Source organism: Pseudoliparis swirei, chromosome 5 (genome assembly GCF_029220125.1).
Source record: "Pseudoliparis swirei isolate HS2019 ecotype Mariana Trench chromosome 5, NWPU_hadal_v1, whole genome shotgun sequence".
Classification (NCBI taxonomy): Eukaryota; Metazoa; Chordata; class Actinopteri; order Perciformes; family Liparidae; genus Pseudoliparis; species Pseudoliparis swirei.
In genome coordinates, this window is record NC_079392.1 from 5,384,580 (window position 1) to 5,406,673 (window position 22,094).

Here is a 22,094-nt window from a genome sequence, read left to right on the forward strand (position 1 = left end):
TGGCCTCGCACCACACACCCCGACGTTTCATGACGAACACACAAAGTGAGAGTGGCAGGGGGGTCGAGGCACTTGACAGAGCTGTCCAAATCACCACTGCTCTCAAAGTCACATTACGAGAGCTCGTAATCGTAATAATGAGTTATTAATGTTGCATATTATGTGAAACAGACACTTTTTTTTTTTTTTTTTCATGCAACTAATGCTTATTTTGATTATCCGATCATCTTGTAAATTTCTTTTTCTTGTAAAAAAAATTGTAGGATCATTAAGTTCACCATCAGGCACTTGACAGAACTGTCAACATCACATTATGAGAGCTCGCTAATCATAATAATGAGTTATTAATGTTGCATTATGTGAAACAGACACAAGCTTTTTAATAAATTTGTTCATGCAACTAATGCTTATTACCTTCGCATTGAAAATGCCGGAAGGTTATGTTTTGATCGCCGTGTATTTATTTATTTATTTATTTGTATGCGTGTTATTCGCAAATCTCAAAAAGTATTGAACCGAATCGCATGAAATTTGGTGGGATGATTGTTTATTATCCGGGGACCAGTTGATTAGATTTTGGGATCGATCGGGTCAAAGGTCAAAGGTCATGAACAGGTCAAAATCTTTCGCAGAACTCAAAAAGTATTGAACCGAATCGCATGAAATTTGGTGGGATGATTGTTTATTACCCGGGGACCAGTTGATTAGATTTTGGGATCGATCGGGTCAAAGGTCAAAGGTCAAAGGTCATGAACATGTCAAAATCTTTCACAGAACTCAAAAAGTATTGAACCGAATCGCATGAAATTTGGTGGGATGATTGTTTATTATCCGGGGACCAGTTGATTAGATTTTGGGATCGATCGGGTCAAAGGTCAAAGGTCATGAACAGGTCAAAATCTTTCGCAGAACTCAAAAAGTATTGAACCGAATCGCATGAAATTTGGTGGGATGATTGTTTATTATCCAGGGACCAGTTGATTAGATTTTGGGATCGATCGGGTCAAAGGTCAAAGGTCATGAACAGGTCAAAATCTTTCGCAGAACTCAAAAGTATTGAACCGAATCGCATGAAATTTGGTGGGATGATTGTTTATTATCCGGGGACCAGTTGACTAGATTTTGGGATCGATCGGGTCAAAGGTCAAGGTCAAAGGTCATGAACAGGTCAAAATGTTCTTGAATCGCATGAAATTTGGTGGGATGATTGGTTATTATCCGGGGACCATTTGATTAGATTTTGGGATCAATCGGGTCAAAGGTCAAGGTCAAGGAACGGTCAAACTCTTTTTTTTACCATAGCACAATACATTTTTGTCCAATTGGCATGCAACTAATGCCAAAATGTTCATAATTCAATGCCCAATCTTGTGATATGCGAAGGTATGCGCTCTACCGAGTGCCCATTCTAGTTTTTAATATAAATTCATTTGGGAATTTATAATTTTTTTCTTGCAATTTTTTTCTCTCCAGATCATTTAGTGGGTGTGCTTGCTAATCATAATAATGAGTTATTAATGTTGCATATTATGTGAACCAAACACTTGTTTTTTTTTCATGCAACTAATGCTTATTTTGATTATCCTATCATCTTGTACATTTCTTTTTCTTGTAAAAAAAAATGTAGGATCATTTAGTTCACCATCAGGCACTTGACAGAACTGTCAACATCACATTATGAGAGCTCGCTAATCATAATAATGAGTTATTAATGTTGCATTATGTGAAACAGACACAAGCTTTTTAATACATTTTTTTCATGCAACTAATGCTTATTTTTAATATAAATTCATTTGGGAATTTATAATTTTTTTCTTGCAATTTTTTTTCTCCAGATCATTTAGTGTGTGTGCTCGCTAATCATAACAATGAGTTATTAATGTTGCATATTATGTGAAACAAACACTTGTTTTTTTCATGCAACTAATGCTTATTTTGATTATCCGATCATCTTGTAAATTTCTTTTTCTTGTACATTTTTTTTAGGATCATTTAGTTCACCAACAGGCACTTGACAGAACTGTCAACATCACATTATGAGAGCTCGCTAATCATAATAATGAGTTATTAATGTTGCATTATGTGAAACAGACACAAGCTTTTTAATATTTTTTTTCATGCAACTAATGCTTATTTTTAATGTAAATTCATTTGGGAATTTCTAATTTTTTTCTTGTAATTTTTTTTCTCCAGATTATTTAGTGTGTGTGCTTGCTAATCATAATAATGAGTTATTAATGTTGCATATTATGTGAAACAAACGCATGCTTTTTAATCTATTTTTTTCATGCAACTAATACTTATTTCATCCATTCACTTTAGAATTTATTTATCTTTCTAGCAATTTTTGTTCCTGATCATTTAGTTCACCAACAATGTCATTAGTGATTTTTCAAGATCAGAATCAGAAATCAGCTTGAATGGCCATATATTTCTGCACATACATAGAATTTGACTCCGGATATAATTTACAAATAGCAGGATAAATATGTTTAAAAAGACATTGAAGACCACAGAGTGGCTCCACCCCAAGGTGGTGTCTCCATATAATATAAACTACACAACACAATAAGGCATCGTGTCATGCCACGCCCCCTTCGCCCCCCTCCTCACCTCGGTAGGCCTTGGCGTGTCCTGCGATCAGGTACTTCAGTTCGAAGCTGTACGATCTCATCTTCTGCTGCGTCTCGCCGCGAACCGCCGCCATGTAGCTGTCCTCCATCTTGCCGGTGCAGCAGCTGGGCCCGGGCTGGACGCACACCCGCAGAGACTCGTCTGAAAGACACAGGCAGAAGGTCGTCTTCATACGTCTGCACGTGTACTCATCAAGTAGAGAAGGGGGAAAAATGACCAGCTCTCCGCGTTCTCTTTTTGTTGTTGTTGAGATTCACGAAAAATCCCACATGCTATCACCAAATAGCCAGCATCCAATTAGAATCCAGCTGTCCGTGTTATGGTTGGCTCACCCAACCAGAAATCTAAAAGCATTCAGGGCACAAGAAATGCTCATAAGACCAGATCTGTTGGGACCTGACGTGATGACACTCACGACATTCACATTTCACCACTCACTCCAAAGTGTGTGTGAGAGAGAGAGAGAGAGAGAGACTTTGGTAGACTGCTGAAAGACAAGCTTTAAAGTAGCTAACGAAGACGAGAGGATTGGACTGTTTGTCGTATCTGACCTCTCTCTGTCTCTCTCCACACACACACACACACACACACACACACACACACACACGTTTGCATGACTTTAGGGTTTTTTACGTTGACTTAGATTCATTTCCTGGACTATTCAAGTCTTCACTCGAAAAGTGAACGATTTACGCACACACACACACACACACACACACACACACACCAGACCTGTATCCAACTTCACTTTCGGCTTTTCATATAAGCAAATGAGTGACTGGAAACACCGATTCCTATAACCTAACTCGGTCGGCCTCACGATCCTGTTGAGTTTGGTTTGCAACAGAAATAGCTTCTCTCTCTGCACGCTGCAGAGTGAGAATATACCTTATTTATAGAATATCTAAAACCCTTTAATCCTGAAGACTAAACATCTCATAGATGGAGAAACTCATTTAGAATTATACTTCACACTACATGGAGTTGTTTCACTTTTTTTTGAGTCATTTGAAATGAAAACCCAGTGGTTCTTGAGAATGATTTGGAGCTCAGGAAAGCAGCTCGGCCCTGAATATATTAAATGTGTGGTAGTCTACAGCAAGTTTACACCCACTTATATATTTAATCTACAGAGATCTTTATAACACTACTATATAGTCCTGTGGATAGCAGTATGGTTCTTAAATGTGTAAAAATATCACATTATTAGGCCTATGAAAAGCAAATTGCTGCGTAAAAAAACATGTCATTAAAATCAAAATGTCCATAAATATCCCTTTATATTGTACATGTATTACATTATTGGATTATTAACATTTTGACGGTGTGGAGCTCGTCCAGATTGAGCTAATATTAACTACTTCATATACTATAAGACTTTACAATCTCTGCAGAGTAATGTGCAAATAGCCATTAAATACAATATAATGGGACTGATGTGTACAATATTGACTTTGAAATGTAGCGCAGGAGAAGTGAAATGACCTCCACACACAGAAAAATAATGGTTCTTAAATGGTTCTTTTAAAGGCTTCGTGGTTCTACGAAGAACCATCACCTACTGAAGAACCATTCTTTCATTTGAGACACCTTTGAAGAACTATTCAAGGACATGGTTCTTTAAAGAACCCTTATTTGAATGTGTTTTTGTGGAACCAGAAATGGTGCCTTAAAGAAACTTTTTTGGAAAGTTCTTAGAGACACATTTACAGGTTCTTTGAAGAACTATTTAAGAAAATAGTTCTTTAAAGAACCCTGGCTTGAAGGGTTCTTTGTAGAACCAGAAATGGTGCCTTAAAGAACCATTTTCTAAGGTTCTCTGAGACACCTTTATAGGTTATTTGAAGAACCTTTTAAGGAAATGGTTCTTTATAGAACCCTGGTTTTAAAGGTTCTTTGAGGAATCAGAAATGGTGCCTTCAAGAAACTTTTTTGGAAAGTTCTTTGATACAACTTTATAGGTTCTTTGATTAAGGAAAAGGTTCTTTAAAGAACCCTGGTTTGAAAGGTTCTTTGTGGAAGCAGAAATGATTCTTCTAATCTACGGCATCACTCTGAAGAACCATTAATTGTTCTGTGTGCATGATAAATGTACATGTAGGCCTACGTGTACATTGATTCCACCCGTGTGTGTGTGTGCGCGCGCGCGCGTCGTGGGCGCTGCAGACTGACCTGTTCCCGGCCTGTCCGGCACCAGCTCCACGGGGCCTATTTGGCGCATCACGTAGGCCGTCTTCACCTCATGACAGCTGTCCGCGGCGGCTGACCGACAGCCAGCGTCCGGCAGGGAAACAAAGTAAAACACAACCACCCAGAGCACGTGCACGTTGTGTGAGGCAGCGCGGAACATCGCACCATGTCAGTCAGGGGGACGCGCAGCCTGGACGGGTCATCGGAGAGCCGCCAACCGTCCCACAGAGAACGAAAACTTCATCTGCAGACAGGAAGTCTGTCCGCAGCGCAGGGCCCTCCTCTCTCTCTCTCTCTCTCTCTCTCTCTCTCCCTCTCTCTCTCTGACTCCCTCACTCGCTCCAACTCAATTACTTAATTGACATGGGCATTTTTTTTAAATCCTTATGAATAATAATATCTATGTAGCAAAACTGTCGACATTTTTTATTGTAATTTATTGCTGGGAGGAAAAAACATTATAAAACAATAACAGCATAACTGCCATAACACTGATGAGGAGTAAAGGCTATTTATTTACTCCCAGTTTACTCAACGATGTGGTCATGAGCCATGTGTGTATTTATTCATAGTGACGTAATAGCTTTCTCACGTATAGTTTACACAGCAGCTGCGTCTGCAGATAAGGTCCATTAAACTTGAGTGATGGCTGTGAGTGGAAGTGGAAGGAGAGAAGGGGAAATGCTGTTTGATATAGTGGAACATGAGCGCCACCTGCTGGTCACGTGGGTTATAACAGATACATTTTTTTTTAAACAACCATACTATCTTCTTTTCAAATGTGCACAACATGTATTAGATTATTAAATTAATCAGTTTCACAAAACAACAAACAAAAATAGACTTACGGTGACACCTGCAGCATCTTATTGATTATCATTAATAATCAATCTCATCATCTGACGACTTGTGGGCGATCAGAAGAAAAATACTGTAACAACGTGTTTATATATATATATATATGTATATATAAATATACATATATGTATGTATATATATAAATATACGTATATATATATATATATATATATATGAGGTAACATTTTATCGGTACTATGCTCGATGTGAAACAGCTGCCTCGTTGGCGCAGTAGGCAGCGCGTCAGTCTCATAATCTGAAGGTCGTGAGTTCGAGCCTCACACGGGGCACATGTTTTTCTTTTTAACATCAATGTTACATTTATACATTGAAACATAAAAAAACGATATAATAGCCACTTTTGTGACAATCAGTACGTTTATAATACGTCGCGTGTATTTAAGATTCAACACCAGATTTTTCAGTTTCCATACACAGCCTATAGCTTTATTTCTTTCCCCACAGGCCGTGAACGCACCACAACACCAGCTGCGGCCCCTTTAACTCCAATCTCCCGCGTTCCGAGTTAAGCGGAAATAGAAAGCCCTCTTCTCTCTATTTAAGCGTACTATCAAAGACTGGAAGAGGAGATACATCTGCTATTCGTTCACTGGACACCAGGCCGTCGCTTTCGTCTTCCTCCAGTGTCTCGACTGTCGCCCTGAAACAAAATGCCGGAGGAAACGTCCGCCGCGTCGAGCTCCGGGAGGTAAGACTCGCTCGTATTTTTCTCACCGGGAGACACAGCGAGCTGGCCTCGAGTTACGCAACCAACGAGAGGTTATTACCGCTACCGGTTGAATGACTGTTAGGTTGTACGTACTTTCAGCCCATAAAACTAAAGGTATATTTAACTGCGACGCTTTAGTTGCTCGCAAAGTCACCCGTCGTCCTCCTCTGTGCTAGTTGGCTAGCGGTCGTTACGTTACAGAGCTAACAACAACAAAGCTAGCGAATAGACTTCTCATCGTGTAGCTTGGGTAAAACGATGTTGGTCACCAGTAAAGGTGAGGGGGTCGACTCTGTACTTCAGAATCAGGTTTGCTTTGCTTGTGTTATTGACTGAACCCTAGTCTCTCTCTCTCTCTTTCTCGTAGCGTGGAGGAGAAGCCGTGCTCCTCCTCCTCCTCCTCGGCGGCAGCAGCAGACTGGTGAGTATCCAGTTGGAAAACTGAGCGTCATCTGTTGGCACTGTTTACAAATTTTTTTTTTTAAAGGTGTCCCTAAATAAAAACTATATGTATTATTTTCTGCAGCTCCGTTGACGTCGCGGATGAGGCGAAGAAGCTGATCGGCACCGGGAACAGGCATCTGGTGATGGGCGATGTTGTTGCTGCTGTCGGTGTCTTCCAGGACGCCTGCGGCATGCTGTGAGGAGAACTACAGCGCAAGTGCTGTGTGACGACACCGACACTTATTTTTCTCACTGAATTCGTATTCTGTAGTCTTCATTTATTCAGGGTTCGTACGGTCATGGAAAACCTGGAAAAGTCCTGGAATTTTAAAATGGTCATTTCCAGAACTGGAAAAGTCATGGAAAAAACTTAAATCACAAACGTTTTGGAAAAGTCAGGGAAATTTGTTATATTCACATGTTCATTTACGTCGAGTTTAGAATAATTCATATGTGTTTGAAAGGAAGACTCTCAAATTATAAGTTGGCATAGGCCAAGTCCAAACAGATTTGCACAAAAAGGATAATAGTTTGATTAAAAGAATAAACATTTATACAAGTGTTTCTAAGAATAAACATGTATAGTAATGTTTGTTCTTTTAATCAAACTATTGTTTCGTTTAAGGTATATTGTATGCTTTGTAATTCTCATTGTTTGAACACTACATTTTCAAAGAGTTTTCATGTACACACTGATTTCAGTTTAGTCATGGAAATTTCCTGGAATTCCATTGGTCAACATGTGTACGAACCCTGCTTATTGTGTTTTAAAGATGTGACATTTGTGTACACGTTTCTTTTTTGTGTGCAAATGTTTAAATTGTATTTGCTCTGAGATGCAGAAAACCCTTTTGTTTAAATTGTGCCTCAACTCTTGACTGTATTCCAGTAATGTGATTTTGTTTAACAGTAATTTGCACAGTGATCACCAGCTCCTCAAACAACTTGCTTTTTAAACACTTGTGTGTTGTGCATCTGCCAGGGCTGCGAAATACGGTGACACTGCAGAAGAGTGCGGTGAGGCATTCTTCCTCTGTGGGAAGTCCCTACTGGAGCTGGCCAGGTAAGTTCATATTTGTATTAATCATAATTGCAATCAAGTTTATTACATTTTTATCCCTTTGCGAGGGGTTGAACTAACGGTGATATATATTCGCTCAAACCCTTCACATTTAATTAACAGTTATAGTTCCCTCTCTACATGCACACTATTTTTCAAAAAAACGACGATACACAATTAAGTTATCCCTTTTAGCCACTATAATTGAGTAAAGGAAACACTATTGTGTCACTTTCAGTTCAGAGGGACAATTATTGGTCTTTGGCTGTTTTGGTTAGGATGGAGAACAGTGTCCTTGGCAATGCCCTGGAGGGAGTCCCAGAAGAATCTGAGGAAGAGGAGCAGCCCAACGGCTCAAATATCGAGAGCGCCAACAATCTTGATGGTCAGTAATCTGTGTGTAAGGAATGAATGTGAAGTTGTGGGATCAGAGGTTATTTCAGACTCTTGTTCCATCGCAATTAATGGTTCTAGTTTCATAGGTCATGATTGTGTTCTTCTTTCATGCATTATCTTAATCCCACTTCTAGTAAAATGCTGGATTTGGAGTTAATTAGCTGACATGTAAACTCAGTTTAATAAGTAAACGTTCAAGTCGGAAGCCAAACAAAAAAACGTACAAATTGGGCTTTAGAATAACACCACGGTCGTGTAAATTTTATCTAATGTAAAACAATTTTCCTCATGCCACTGTGGTGCAGAAGACACCAGAGATGAGCTACGGAAGCAGGTGTATGATGCAATGGCAGAGAGGGAGAAGACTGAGGAGGCAGTTGAGTCCGAGCCGGACACCGAGGATGGAAAGGGCAACGCTGAGGAGAAAAAGGAAAACGGCGTGGTCGAGTTCCCGGGAAAACCAGATCCGAATGGCTCAGAGGAACACACGGATTCCCCCGCGAGTGGGAAAGAAGATGGTTCGGTCCAGAAGGCTGACGTGCCCGGCGTTGAGAAGAGCCCGGTTGCTCCCGTTAACGGTCTGGGGGAAAGTCCTCCCGAGTCTCCGGTAGAAGAAGCCGCGATGGAGGATTTAAAAGAGCAGAATGGCGAACGGGTCGACGGAAAAGACGAGGAGCCCGAGGCTGAAGGGGCCGATGAGGAGACGGAGGGCAGTAGATCTTTGCATTCAGAGCACTGGTTGTTAAAGGGGTGGCGCACAATGTTGGTGGTGTGTAAGAAAAAATGATTCATTAACGGTTATCACGAAAAGGGGAAACTCACTGGATGAAGCCTTCACTGCACTTTAGGGACTTTTTATTTTTTAGCTCGGTTGCACAACAAACAAATATTTCCCTTGTTAATTATCCTCCTGTCTCTTCTACAGACGATGATGAGGATGACGACGAGGATGGGGAGAAAAATGGCCAGGATAAGGTGAGGGCCTTGCATGGAAGTGTCATTGACGTGGTTAAGAACATTTATTTTGTTATTTTGATGCATGCCCTTCTCATCTTTTCAGGAGGAAGATGAAGTCGGCAATTTGCAGTTGGCGTGGGAGATGCTGGAAGTGGCCAAAGTCATCTACAAAAGGTATCGACGAGATCAAGTTCATCTGTACTCGAGAGGCGAGAAATACAATTCATCCTCGTCTTCCTCTTCATCCCCACAGAAAAGAAGGCAAAGACGACCAGCTGATGGCGGCCCAGACGTATTTGAAACTCGGAGAAGTCAGCGCTGAATCCGGTATGAATCTTTTATGTTTTCCTTCTCTCAAAGGTGATATTCTGAATTAAACTCCATGTTATTCCACCATGCGATCCCACATTGGCCCAGCCCACATTTTATTCTGTTACCGCCCCTTTTTAATAGATGCTTATTTTTGAGGTGGTTGGGTTTGCATTTTCTTGAGGCTTCTCTGACTCAACGAGACGTATTGGGCCAAATATCTTTAGTTTATAAATGTAAAGCAAGTGACGAATCATTACCTTCACATTGAAAATGAGGACGGTTATGTTTTGATCGCCGTGTAGTTATTAGTTTGCGTGTTACTCGCATAACTCAAAAAGTATTAAACCGAATCGCATGAAATTTGGTGGGATGATTGGTTATTATCCGGGGACCATTTGATTAGATTTTGGGATCGATCGGGTCAAAGGTCAAGGTCATGGAAAGGTCAAAATCTTCTATTTACCATAGCGCGGTCAATTTCTGTCCAATTGGCATGCAACTAATGCCAACATGTTCATAATTCAATGCCCAATCCTGTGATATGCGAAGGTATGCGCTCTACCGAGTGCCCGTTCTAGTTGAATCTGCGTCACTTGAGCGTCTCCTAGTTCCACTCCAGAGATAAATATGAGCTTGTTTTTAAAAATGAGTCTTCCCGTTCCCTGCCCCAGGTAACTACCCCCAGGCGCTGGAAGACTTCCAGGAGTGCCTTGCTCTGCAGCTCAGGTACTTGCCTCCCCACAGCCGCCTGCTGGCCGAGACCCACTACCACGTGGCCACCACGCTGTGCTACATGGACCAGTACAGCCCGGCCATCCAGCACTACGGCAGCTCCGTCACGGTCATCGAGGCCCGTCTGGGTACGAGTCTCCACCGCCGCCGCTCTGTGGCGCCTTCACCTTTTTTTTTTTTTTTTTTTTTTTTTTTTTTTTAGTCGCAAGGGCCGCTTTGTCTTTAAATTGGCGTAACCGAATATACGGTCGCTGAGTTTCTGTTTGTCGTTGTCCGTGCGCAGCCGTGTTGCAGGACGCCGTCGGCGTCGCAGAAGAGAAGAACGAGACGGAGGAGCTGAAGCAGCTTCTGCCCGACATCAGGGAGAAGATCGAGGACGCCAAGGAGAGCCAGAGGACGTCCGGCGCCGCCTCGCAGGCCATCCAGCAGACGCTCGTGAGTCCACGCCACGCCGTCGAGGGGGCGGAGCCACTCGTTTAACGCCATCGCGGCTCGGTGGTTAGATTAACCTTTGAGCGAAGCGTACACCGTCAGCGCCTGGGTAACGACTAACCTCTTGCAGGGCGGAGCCTCAGCGTCGGCATTCCTCTGTGAAAATGGCGGCATGTCATCTTCATTTCCCGCCGCCAGCCAGGTGACGACGTTGTTGCCGTGCAGCTTGAGCTCCTGATGTTCATGGATCTCTAAGCAAACCAAACTTATTTTAAAAATTCCAGATCCCAGTTAAATCTTCCTCCGCCGCCAACGCCATCTCTAACATCTCCCACCTCGTCAGGAAAAAGGTTCGGCCTGCTGCTCGTTCGCCAGTTTTTTTCCCCCCTCTGCTTGCTTTGTGGCTTTAATCCCAACACGCCGTGACGACGCCATACAACCATCTGCATGTTACCGATCGTGTACTTGTCGTTTGTTGCCGTGTGCTCGCTGCTTCGGTTGTGGGGCCTTGGTGCCGACGTGTGTTGTGGCGTTCGTGTGAGGTGTCGGTTACCTTCTTGTAGTCGTAATAGCGTTGCCATTGCCAGAGATATGTGTGTGTGCATGCTTCCCTTAAACATCTCCACGTTCCCCGCTTGTCAACGTAATTATTTTATTTTTTTTGGGTCGTGCGCCACCGCCTTCAGTCTCCTCTTGCCCCTCCCCTTTTTTTTGACTGCTTTTATGTTTCTACACAGAGGAAACCGGAAGAGGAGAGCCCAGTAAAGGACACTGGTGCTAAGCAAGCAAAACGGGAAGCCACAGTTAATGGCGCTGACTCTAGTGCCAGCAAAGGAGTCCAGGAGGGCAAATCCCAGGAGGCGAGTGCTAGGCTAACGTCTCATGAACTGCCGCTGCGTTTCTAAGACGTCGGATTTTGAGCGCCGCGACCGTTGCCCCGCTTGGATGGAGACGGTGGAGGAGATGGAGGAGATGGAAGAGATGGCCCACGTGGCGTAGCTGCTACGTCCACGTGGTTCCTGTTGGGAGCGCCGATTGGAATTTGGGCCCCGTTTTTATCTTTCGGTGCATGAAAGTCCTCCGACTGAGTCCGACTGCTGCAGTCCGCGTTCATGGGGGGGGGCTGAGGCGCCATAAAGCCAACTCCAAACCACACAGATGACGCTGGGATGAGTCGTGTGTCTCTGGCTGCCTTCATGTCTTAGCAAAGACCTCACAGGGATGTTTCCTCCAAATGAATTAGTTTGCGTTTATCCGTGAGAGCGTCTAACTCTACATCCAGTAGAGGCTCTTCCTGCGGTTCAACTGGCCGACTGACTTCCAAACTGTTTTATTTTTATTTTTTATTTCTAAAAGTGCACATCCCTGTGACATGTGTGTTTGCAGCATGTGACTGGATGCGTTGGCTCTTGTGCGCCCGCGTTAAGCGTCGTGTGTTTCTCTCGCTTGTCTCTTGTAGCCGGCCACCCCGTCGGCTCGTCGGCGTGACGACCTCGTCTCCGCCCCGATCTTCGACACCAGCGCTGCGTGTGCATCCAGCCCTCCGCCGTCTAACACTTTTTTGCTTTTGTAAATAAGATCATTTTCATAAGTGTGTCTGTCCAGTTTTGTATACTTGTAGTAAAAAAAAATGAATAAAAATGATTGCAGATTAGAAAAGTTTGTCACGGAATTTTTTATTTTTTAGACTTTATTGTTTTTAGAAGACGGGACCGATGTACTGCAACGACTCTTTATTCACACCTATGAATATAAAATGTATTCAAACTTTTCAATGATCACTAAAACGGATGCTCTAATTAAAAGTTTTTTTTTCTCCTCGAAGCTTTAATCAACACTCGGCTGGATATTTAATCGGACCGGTGTACACACGGCTCCACGTCGCCCACCTTAGTTTACATGAAGCGGTTGCGTTATCTACTACTTTGCTTCATACTCCACTAAAGTACATCAGCCTGAAATGGACCGTCTCAGTTTAACATTATTTTGTTGAAGGAGGCTCAAACTGGCGGGTTGTGCACTGGCGCCCTCCAGTGGCCACTCCGCGTTAGTGGAGAGGAAGCCATGTGATGACATTTACTATAAACCAGAGTATTAATGGCTTATGGGACATCGGGTTAAACTGCAAACATGGCAGATGGTGATTTTTAAGCGTGCATGATCTGATGGATTAATGATTAAACTACAAGATGGAGCAGAACACTAGTTACCTCTGCAGGGGTTTAAACCTTTTTTATTTTTTTAAAGTCTCCACTAATCTCTGCTTTTAGTCTCTGTATTGCTTCAACCTGGGTGCAGTGACTAGGGCTGTGGGTGTAAAGGTGGGTACACACTGGACAGGTGGTGGGAGTAGAGGGCTGCCACCAGGCACATGGCCCTCTGATCAGGTCAAAGAAAACCACGAAACCAGCTCTGAAACACCGAGACGTTTAATTTCACGACGTTGGCTGAAACGTTGACGGACCAGTAAGGGATGTTTATTTGTAAAGCAATTCAAAGTGCTTCATATAAAAGCATCAAAACGTAACTCAAAAATAAAATGAGATTTAAGAACTTTGACTAAAACTCAGTCAGAATTTGATATCCTTGAATCTGGTTTAATTTTCAAGGCCACGGCAGCAAACGAGTCTTCAATCTGGATTTAAAGGAGCTCAGAGTCTCTGGAATTATGATTTAACATGATAGTCAAGTTTGTGAGCGCAGAAACTCAAATGCAGTACGGCGTGGTGATTATAACTGCAGGGGGGTCGGATCCAGAGAGTCTGAGAGGTCCGATAGGCGTCTTAGAGGGGAGGGAGGGGGGGAGGGGTCCCTCGGCTTCTTTCCATCTGAATCAGCTCAAGCTCAGTCCTCACTGCTGCAGGAGAGCACCACCCTTATTCTGTGTTTGGTACATATGACACCATGAATCATAATCACAACATTCAAAGACAATTAATTAAATTCCAAGAGCAACACAACTCGGGGTGGAAGGGCTTGATTTAAAAGGCTTATTAATAAGCTGAAGTTAATTTAACTTAAATGTGCTTGAGTTGGCTTTCACAATTAAGTTGACTGGATTTCACAAATTAAGTTGACTTACTTGGAAAATGGATTCATTGCATACAAAAAACAGCTTTACTTTTTCTATGCAATACATGTGTGCAAAAAGTTGCCTCGATTTTATTAAATAGATCAAGCAAGATATTTTTATCTGTTTCATTTATAATTTCTTAATTTACATGGCGTCTTAGGAACTACTGTAATTGTTTACTTATATAGGCGTATAATATAATGTTTAGACTGTGCAATCCTAGTCTGAGCCAATCACACATAAAGCTAAAAATACATTAAGGAAGAAGAAAAGAAAAACAACTTTTTATCTGTGAGAACCGACCGTCGTGTGCGTTGTGTCGCTGCCGGGCCAGCTGGATCCTGAGAATCTCCTCCTCGAGTCTCTGGTTCTCCTGCTCCAGAACCAGCAGCCGCCTCCTCCTGCTCGGACTCCACCAAGGAGGAGGAGACCCCTCTGGACAAGAGGACAACAGTGAGGAGGAGGAGGAGGAGGAGGAGGAGGAGGAGAAGGAGGAGGAGGCGGCTCGGGGGCCCAAAACATTTTTTTTTTACATTTTTTTATAATTCTTACGTTAATCATTGCAATACAATACTATATTATTCTATATAATATAGAAAACTGAAAGGGTGTAGGTAGAAACAAAAACATATTATATATTCCTATCCTAACTTATTATATTTATAAAGATATGAGCACTCACTATTCTCAGTATTAATTGCTTGTCTAATAATAATAATACCATCTGTCTCTCAGGACCACAGATGAAAAATAGCCTCCTGGCTACAACTCTAGAACATTTACAGAAATGTTTTTATTAATGTGCACCGTCCTTTATCAAATAAATCAAAAGAAGAAAAATATATATATTCAGTATATATGTCTGGAGTGCGTATCAAGAATTTAAAATCATCTACTTTCAATGTGGCATGCTAGAACTAATCATGTGGAAAAAAAAAAATTTGAATCTAACAACCACGGCCTCTTTTTTATTATTGTGAGTAAATGTAATAGAGGCTCCAGTGTGTTGACGCATGATGTATTTCTCTTGTTTTTGGACTCACCTGATGGAGCCGGTGGGTTTTCCTCCAGACTTTGTGCTTCCGCCTGCAGGTCCATCATCTGTGCCACGATGTCTGGATCGGACCCGCCTGACCGCGAGTACGCTCGCCACAGGGCCCTGCAGCAAGGACACCAGATCCACCCCCGCATCACCAGGCAGCGCAGCAGAATACATCATTATCACATGCTAATTCGTAATTTGTAATATTGGGCTATATAAAATAAACTGAATTTAGCTTCAATACATTTTTTCGGGTTAACACTAAGAAAATCAAGTTGTCGTCTTGTTTTTCCTTCCGATATGTTTAAACTTTAAAAAACAATTTTTTAATAAATGACGAAAGATGTTAGGTCCGTACTTTATCTGGGTGGAGAGAGGACCGTGGCTGTCATGGTGGATCTTTTTATTCTCGCATGGATCTGGTACCCAGACCTCTTCCTCACTAAAAAGAAAACAGAAACAGATCGTCTCCATGTTATAATATTGTGGCATCTGATGACAGTTTCCCACCCTGTATACGACACCTTTTAAAACAGGAAATGTATTCTACCACAAATGAATCACCAGGCATAATGAAATACATAATTGATCCTCAGAGTCATCCAGCAGCTAGAACCAAAAAAAAAACCAACATATTTCACTAAATATTCATCTTGGAGGCAGAGCACCACAGAAGCAGGAATGTATTTGTTCTAACGCTCCAACGGACATAATCTACATGTTTAACAAACTCTTCGTTGGATCCGTTCACAGGGGGTTACAGCTTTGATTTTAAATTCTCAAGCAGTTATAATTTGCCTCTACACGCCTGACGTATACCATCTAACACTGACTGTGACGCACAGAGATTGCATAATTGACACTTTGCTATCACACTACATTCAAACACAGCTAAAAGGAACAATTAAATGTCTTGCTCAAGGACACATCGACTAGGGCGGGGATTGAACCGCTAACCCCCCTGATTGGAAGACGGACCTGCTGACCACTGACACGCTGTCACCCTGATGTGCAGAGGGGCGTTGCGGCCTCTCCTCGTTCTCCCTGGGCTCCATCCACAGACTCTGCTCGGACAGAACACTCATCTGATGGGCCAGCTCTGACACACACACACACACACACACACACACACACAGACACACACACACTGTCTCGGAGCAATCTTTGGCATCGACATCGGGTGTAAATATGAGACGATGACATTTTTCCACAAAGGCTGCAGACGGTGGTTGGATTACGCGAGTCTCATGAGAGGTTCTGTGTGTGTCCCTCACCGTCTCTCTGCTGCTCCAGCTCCCGGTTGTGAGCACGAATCCGGGCCAGTTGGTGCTGGTGGAGCGTCGACATTTCCCTCACCTCTTCCGGTCTCTCGTTGGGAGCCAGCTGACGCTCACTCGTCTACAGACCACGGTTATAAGCGTGTAATAACTCGAGTCGTTATTTAAACATGTCACAAGCCGTAGCAAAATGACTCATTTATTCGTGGACTCTTTGTACCGAGTGACCTGTGACTCATTCTGACATCACTGGGTTTAAGCACCAGTGTATATGTTGTACTGGGTCAGAGTAAATAAAGATGGAACAAAAAAGAAATTGCACTTTCAGAGTGAATATCCCTTTGGAATGATGGAGTTGCAGCCCAAAGCCAGTTGGTCTATTAGGAAAGCTCCCGCTGGATGATTCATCCACCAGATGGAGACGTGGACCATGTTTTCACAAGATAGGCTGTTGGGTACACTGACCCCCCCATCCCCAAGGCTACTCCTTCAAGCTATCAGTGCCACCATGGAGCCCACACTCTGAATACATATCATCTCATTTATAGAAGCAACCAGAAGGACACATTTTATATTTCAAGGATATATCCAGGAACTAATGTGGAAGCAAAAAATAAAAGATAAAGAGGTCACAGTAGGAAGGTTAACCACCACATCACTCTGTTTCGAGAAAGAAGACAATTAAGTTAAGAAACAGCACGATATTCACTGTTGCAATTATTAAAAAATAAAAAGCATCATGTCAGAGTCAATGGAGGAGGTCATTTATATGACTTTGGTGTTCTTTGCACACCTATGCTCTGGACTAAATATCCCGGATATGGGACCAGAGCCAAAGACAAGCCCCACCCACACACCAGAGCCAAAGACAAGCCCCGCCCACACACCAGAGCCAAAGACAAGCCCCGCCCACACACCAGAGTAGAGCCAAAGACAAGCCCCGCCCACTCACCAGAGCCAAAGACAAGCCCCGCCCACACACCAGAGTAAAGCCAAAGACAAGCCCCGCCCACACACCAGAGTAGAGACAAAGACAAGCCCCGCCCACTCACCAGAGCCAAAGACAAGCCCCGCCCACACACCAGAGCCAAAGACAAGCCCCGCCCACACACCAGAGCCAAAGACAAGCTCCACCCACACACCAGAGCCAAAGCAAGCCCCGCCCACACACCAGAGCCAAAGACAAGCTCCACCCACACACCAGAGCCAAAGACAAGCCCCGCCCACACACCAGAGCCAAACCGGCCCACTGGAATCCACACAGATGTGATGCAGAGACATTTGAATATTGGCAGCGTTGGAACACAGCCTTTGCACATATGATAGAAAAGGTCAAATATGTTTTATGTTTATCGCCGTGTGAAGTGAATTTTATTGGTTCTCTTATTCGTCTGCTAGCTAGTAAATTAAATTGAGATGGTCGAGTGGTGTGACTCATACCGTGACTCATATCGGGCTCCAGATTAAAAGAGTTCACGCTAGAAGGAACGCGCAAACCTCAAAGAGCTCACAGGTACCACAACATGAAGGACAGAGAGATATAAAAAAGACATGATCCCCACCTCAGTATCTCTCGTCCTTTTTGACCACGTTTGCAGATGTTCTTCAATGGATATCCTCAACTTGTGAAACTGAAAGTCAGAAGGCAAAATTTATTGTTTTTTATTTCACATCTTAAAGTGTATCCTTGATATAAATGAGTTTTAAATACACACACACACACACATACACTCAAATACATGTATGTTTGTCTCTATCTGCGTTGTAATGTTACCTTACTTTCTCCCTTTTTTAAAAGTTGCTCTTTCAGCATTTGACTGACATAAATAACATACATTTAAAAAAAAAATAACCCCATGAGATTTATTGTTTTGTGTTGATTGCCTGTTTTTGTATCTGCCTTATTGTTTTTGATGTATGCCTTTTATATTGTATTGTTTGAATAATGTATAGACGTTTTAATCTACTTCCTTTTTATATTTAAATCAGACTTTTATTTTGATAGGTTAAAAGGAAGCGCACTTTTATTTGATGTTAAAATGCAAACTTAACGGTACGGCTACGGATGGACAGATGCGCATTTTATTTAAAGTGTAATAGTTTTAATGGACCCGTATGAGGCTAACGCTCTGACGGTGTTGATAGTTTACTAGTTTGAATTCATGTTTATTCACCTAAAGAGAGAAAATAAAGAAGTTTCACCAGCACTAAGTTTCACGCCAATTCCCATGCGGGGATCCGTTACAGTGACTTCGAAATGTGTTTCTGTCGCGGCTCAGTTTGACCTCTTGTGTGAGGTCTTGCAGAACAGCGCCCCCTGTGTTACTGGCCGGTACGTCCTCCGCTCTCGCGGGCTTTGGTTCGTCGTCGACGCTTCTCCAGCTGGCGATGTTCCTCCGTTGACCTCTCAGCTGCACGCGCAGCATTTGCCACTGCTTCCCTTTCTGAATTCACAATGACAAGAGACGGCCCTTAAACCGGTTACACATGCAGGATGGAAGCCAATGCGGCAACGGCAAGGAATGTGTAAAAAAGAAATCTGTCTGAAATAACAGCTACACGTGTTTATAATCCAAGCTCATAATCTCATTTTCATTTTTTTATTTTCCTTTCTTATGCTGCGTTCACACCAGAAAGGTTGCACATTTTTTCTCATGCAAAGTCAACGTACAGCGGCGCGAATAGTTGCAATTGAAGCACATTTTTGCTGTTATGAACCCGAACACGAGGGCGTTAGATGTTCTGATGTTTGTGGGATGTCAACAACAAGTATGAAGCAGAAATAGTGGTTATTTAGCGGTGGATGGTGGATAACTGTTTCCACGGAGATAAGCCCCGCCCCTTCTAAAGCGCGAATGAAGCGAATGACGCGAATAAGCCACAGATAGTCAAGTGAGTAAGCTCACGCGCGTAAAGCTTTTGGTGTGAATCGAGCATTACTCTAATCTGTATGTTCTGACTTATGGTCACGTAAAGGGGAATTCCCTTAAATCAACAATGGCCCAACTTCACAGGAAGCTTGTGACTCCATGTTTTAACCAATTTATATAAAACTAGAATGGGCACTCGGTAGAGCGCATAACTTCACATATCACAAGATTGGGCATTGAATTCTGAACATTTTGGCATTAGTTGCATGCCAATTGGATACAAATTGACCACGCTATGGTAAAAGGAAGATTTCGACCTTTTCATGACCTTGACCTTGACCTTTGACCCGATCGATCCCAAAATCTAATCAAATGGTCCCCGGATAATAACCAATCATCCCACCAAATTTCATGCAATTCGGTTAAATACATTTTGAGTTATGCGAGTAACACGCATACAAATAAATAAATAAATACACGGCGATCAAAACATAACCTTCCGCGTTTTCAATGCGAAGGTAATAAAGTTCCCGTGGGCTTCTCCTGCATGATTCGTGAGAAATATATCAATTTTTTGATTTGATTGATTTGAATTTGCCTTTTTTCATTTCATCCTTTCACGTTCTCCACCTCTCCATCACAGTATGACTTATGCTTACCTCGATGGGATCGGAGGTTCTGGTCTGTTCTGGGTCCCGGCCTTCGGGTCCGTCTCTCATTGGAAGTTCAGAGCGGCGTCTTCGCGCACGAAGGCGTCCGACCTCGTTCCCAATGCAGAGCAGCGCTTTGTGTTTCTCGAGCAGCTCGGTGGAGCGAAACGCCATGTTACAGTCTGCGCAGATCAATTCCATCTCCATCTGTTCATCGGTTAAATAATAATAAAAAAAAGGTTTGCTGGAAGCTGAAATAAATTTGAGTTTAAATACCCAGAAATGCTGTAGGGAAAACACACACGACTAATTATTCTAAATTTATAGAAGCATTTCCTCTCACTGTGTTTGTTACTTAACTACGGAGTTGCTGGCTTGTGTGTTTGCTGGTCATGGTAACTGTCACCATGACTGTTGCGAGGGTGTGAGGAGTTATTCTAAACATACCACCCACTACCCCTACTGCCTATTCTCTATAATACCACGTTATACCGCACAACACTGAATTCTCTCACAAAAAAACGTTTTCTCACAACTCTTATTATTATTATCTTTATTTAAAACGTAGCATGTACAGTTAAAACATGAATTTCACTATTTGATGCACTGTACCAGAACTTAGCTATACAGCTAATTTGAATCTGTAGTCCCGTGACAGACCATAATAAGCATAAAATAATAACAAACAGTTCAGGATAAAACACATGTGGTAAGAAGAACACAACATACACACTATGCTATAGTACAGCACATTACAAGTAAGTAATACATACTATTAAAAGTAAGTAATAAAAAACATTAAAAGTAATAGGCATAATAATGTTGCTCAATGAGTTCAGCGCTGAGCAGCTTTCAATTGATTTTTTAAATTCTTTTTTAAAGTGCTGCTAGAGCTGCAGCTCTTCACCACGTCCAGGTGTTCCACTGATGTGTCCGTATGTTTTCTTCTATACCCGTTTGAAAATTCATAACGTGTCTTTTGTTGTTCGCGCTCACACTGCCTGATGTTTTCTCACCCTTGAGTGAGCTCTGACTGACTGCAGCGGTGCAGAGGACGTCTGGCTCCAAAGCACCAACAGAAAAGAATAAAAAAGGCCCCCGGTGAGTATATATGGTCACCCTCACAACTCGTGTAAACACACAAGCATCAGTATGACAAAACCTGCAGTGGTAACACTCACCATGTATTCCATACCCTGTAAATGCTGCGTTCAATAACAGGACGGTGTCGCGGAAAGTCTGGCTGTACAGTCTTTTTTAGTCCAGGACTCTACGAGGACTACTCAGTCAGTTCCCTTTGAAAGGGGTTTTCTCACATCTCACTGCAGATTCTTTAGCACCCTGAAATATGTTATATCATATCTTACTGATTTAATACAACTGTGTCCATTTCTCCTAATTTACTTTGAATGTGTGTTTAAGTTTAATTGATGTGTTGGTCCTATTTTTGAGAGTGTTGATCATCTGTGCACCTACTCACTGGGAAGAGAGAAATGTGCTTGTTGTCCCTTTGGAAGAGAGTGCTGTCTCTTTAAGAGAGGGGCACTGTCTCTTTAAGTGAGCGCTGTTTCTTTAAGAGAGGGGCACTGTCTCTTTAAGAGAGCGCTGTTTCTTTAAGAGATGGGTGTGTGAAGGGCATTTGCAGTATGAAGGGAAGAAAAGTGGTGCTTGTTGTTTTTTTGGAAGAGAGCGCTGTCTCTTTAAGAGAGGGGCGCTTTTTCTTTAAGAGAGGGTCACTGTCTCTTTAAGAGGGCGCTGTCACTCTAAGAAAGCACTGTTTCTTTAAGAGAGGGGCACTGTCTCTTTAAGAGAGCGCTGTTTCTTTTAGAGATGGGTGTGTGAAGGGCAGTTGCAGTATAAAGGGAGGAAAGTGCTTGTTTATTTTTTTGGAAGAGAGCGCCGTCTCTTTAAGAGAGGGGCACTGTATGTTTAAGAGAGCGCTGTCTCTTTAAGAAAGCACTGTATCTTTAAGAGAGCGCTGTCTCTTTAAGAGAGAGGTGTGTGAAGAGCAGGTGCAGTAGGAAGGGAGGAAAGTGCTTGTTGTTTCTTTGGAAGAGAGCGCTGTCTCTTTAAGAGAGGAGCACTGTCTCTTTAAGAGAGGGGCACTGTCTCTTTAAGAGGACGCTGTCTCTTTAACGAGAATGGCGCCGTACGTGATGGCTGCTGTGTTGCGAGCTCCCGGATTTTGTAGTAGTTTTTTGTTATTTATTCTTCTTATTGCGACTATTTTTGCACAAAACGTTAGCAGCCAGTTAACGTACGACAGATGCACACTTCTGGAGATTGGATCGGCAGTTGCTCGCCGCCTACCAGAGTTTTTCAACTCTTACTCGGACGTCCCGCCAGGAACAGTAGCGGAACTATCTCCGTCCATTTTAGGCGCGATCTCACGCATAAGCGTCGCCGACGGAGGGGAAGCGAGCTGGCGTGCTGGTTA

The 22,094-nt window shown here is 42.7% G+C and overlaps 3 protein-coding genes and 1 non-coding gene across 6 annotated transcripts in view; 2 read left to right on the forward strand and 2 right to left on the reverse strand.

The window, feature by feature from the left end:
* LOC130193948 (glypican-5-like) overlaps positions 1-5,033 on the reverse strand; it is a 54,261-nt gene extending 49,228 nt beyond the window's left edge. Inside the window, exons 1-2 of the mRNA XM_056414786.1 lie at positions 4,807-5,033; positions 2,614-2,775 (exon numbers count right to left, since the gene is read on the reverse strand). Of these exons, the coding sequence (XP_056270761.1) occupies positions 2,614-2,775; positions 4,807-4,984 (340 nt within the window). The 5' untranslated portion in view covers positions 4,985-5,033. The remainder of the gene's footprint in view (positions 1-2,613; positions 2,776-4,806) is intronic.
* An 866-nt stretch (positions 5,034-5,899) lies between these two features.
* trnam-cau (transfer RNA methionine (anticodon CAU)) lies at positions 5,900-5,972 on the forward strand. The gene has a single exon. It is a non-coding gene; the product is annotated as a tRNA-Met (tRNA).
* A 186-nt stretch (positions 5,973-6,158) lies between these two features.
* Positions 6,159-12,407, forward strand: nasp (nuclear autoantigenic sperm protein (histone-binding)). 3 transcript variants are annotated; one of them, XM_056415315.1, is made up of 14 exons: positions 6,161-6,391; positions 6,780-6,833; positions 6,939-7,052; positions 7,839-7,919; positions 8,195-8,301; positions 9,238-9,287; positions 9,373-9,443; positions 9,523-9,596; positions 10,253-10,441; positions 10,597-10,748; positions 10,876-10,947; positions 11,030-11,095; positions 11,483-11,605; positions 12,205-12,407. In XM_056415315.1, the coding sequence occupies exons 1-14, from the start codon at positions 6,354-6,356 to the stop codon at positions 12,316-12,318; spliced, it is 1,305 nt and encodes a 434-aa protein (XP_056271290.1). In that variant the 5' UTR covers positions 6,161-6,353; the 3' UTR covers positions 12,319-12,407. The 3 variants fall into 3 exon arrangements, with proteins under 3 accessions (XP_056271291.1, XP_056271292.1, XP_056271290.1); XM_056415316.1 differs by lacking the exon at positions 11,483-11,605 and having other exon boundaries at positions 6,159-6,391; XM_056415317.1 differs by lacking the exons at positions 10,876-10,947; positions 11,030-11,095; positions 11,483-11,605 and having other exon boundaries at positions 6,159-6,391.
* Positions 12,408-13,156: 749 nt separating this feature from the next.
* On the reverse strand, positions 13,157-19,831 carry ccdc17 (coiled-coil domain containing 17). The gene is made up of 8 exons (XM_056415026.1): positions 19,667-19,831; positions 18,423-18,581; positions 16,135-16,258; positions 15,839-15,959; positions 15,219-15,302; positions 14,862-14,977; positions 14,122-14,253; positions 13,157-13,626 (listed from the first exon to the last, which is right to left on the reverse strand). Exons 1-8 carry the CDS (start codon positions 19,829-19,831, stop codon positions 13,622-13,624), a joined length of 906 nt encoding a protein of 301 aa, XP_056271001.1. The 3' UTR covers positions 13,157-13,621.
* Between the last annotated feature and the right edge of the window lie 2,263 nt (positions 19,832-22,094).

Coding starts and splice junctions, on each gene's coding strand:
- nasp (XM_056415315.1), top strand. CDS start 6,354: ATGCCGGAGGAAACGTCCGCCGCGTCGAGCTCCGGGAG. Junction 8,302..9,237: donor GAGCGCCAACAATCTTGATG/GTCAGTAATCTG, acceptor TCTCTTCTACAG/ACGATGATGAGGATGACGAC. Junction 9,597..10,252: donor AGAAGTCAGCGCTGAATCCG/GTATGAATCTTT, acceptor TCCCTGCCCCAG/GTAACTACCCCCAGGCGCTG.
- ccdc17 (XM_056415026.1), bottom strand. CDS start 19,831: ATGGCGTTTCGCTCCACCGAGCTGCTCGAGAAACACAAAGCGCTGCTC. Junction 16,259..18,422: donor TGCAAGACCTCACACAAGAG/GTCAAACTGAGC, acceptor CGTGGTCTGTAG/ACGAGTGAGCGTCAGCTGGC. Junction 14,978..15,218: donor CCTCTCTCCACCCAGATAAA/GTACGGACCTAA, acceptor TCCTTGCTGCAG/GGCCCTGTGGCGAGCGTACT.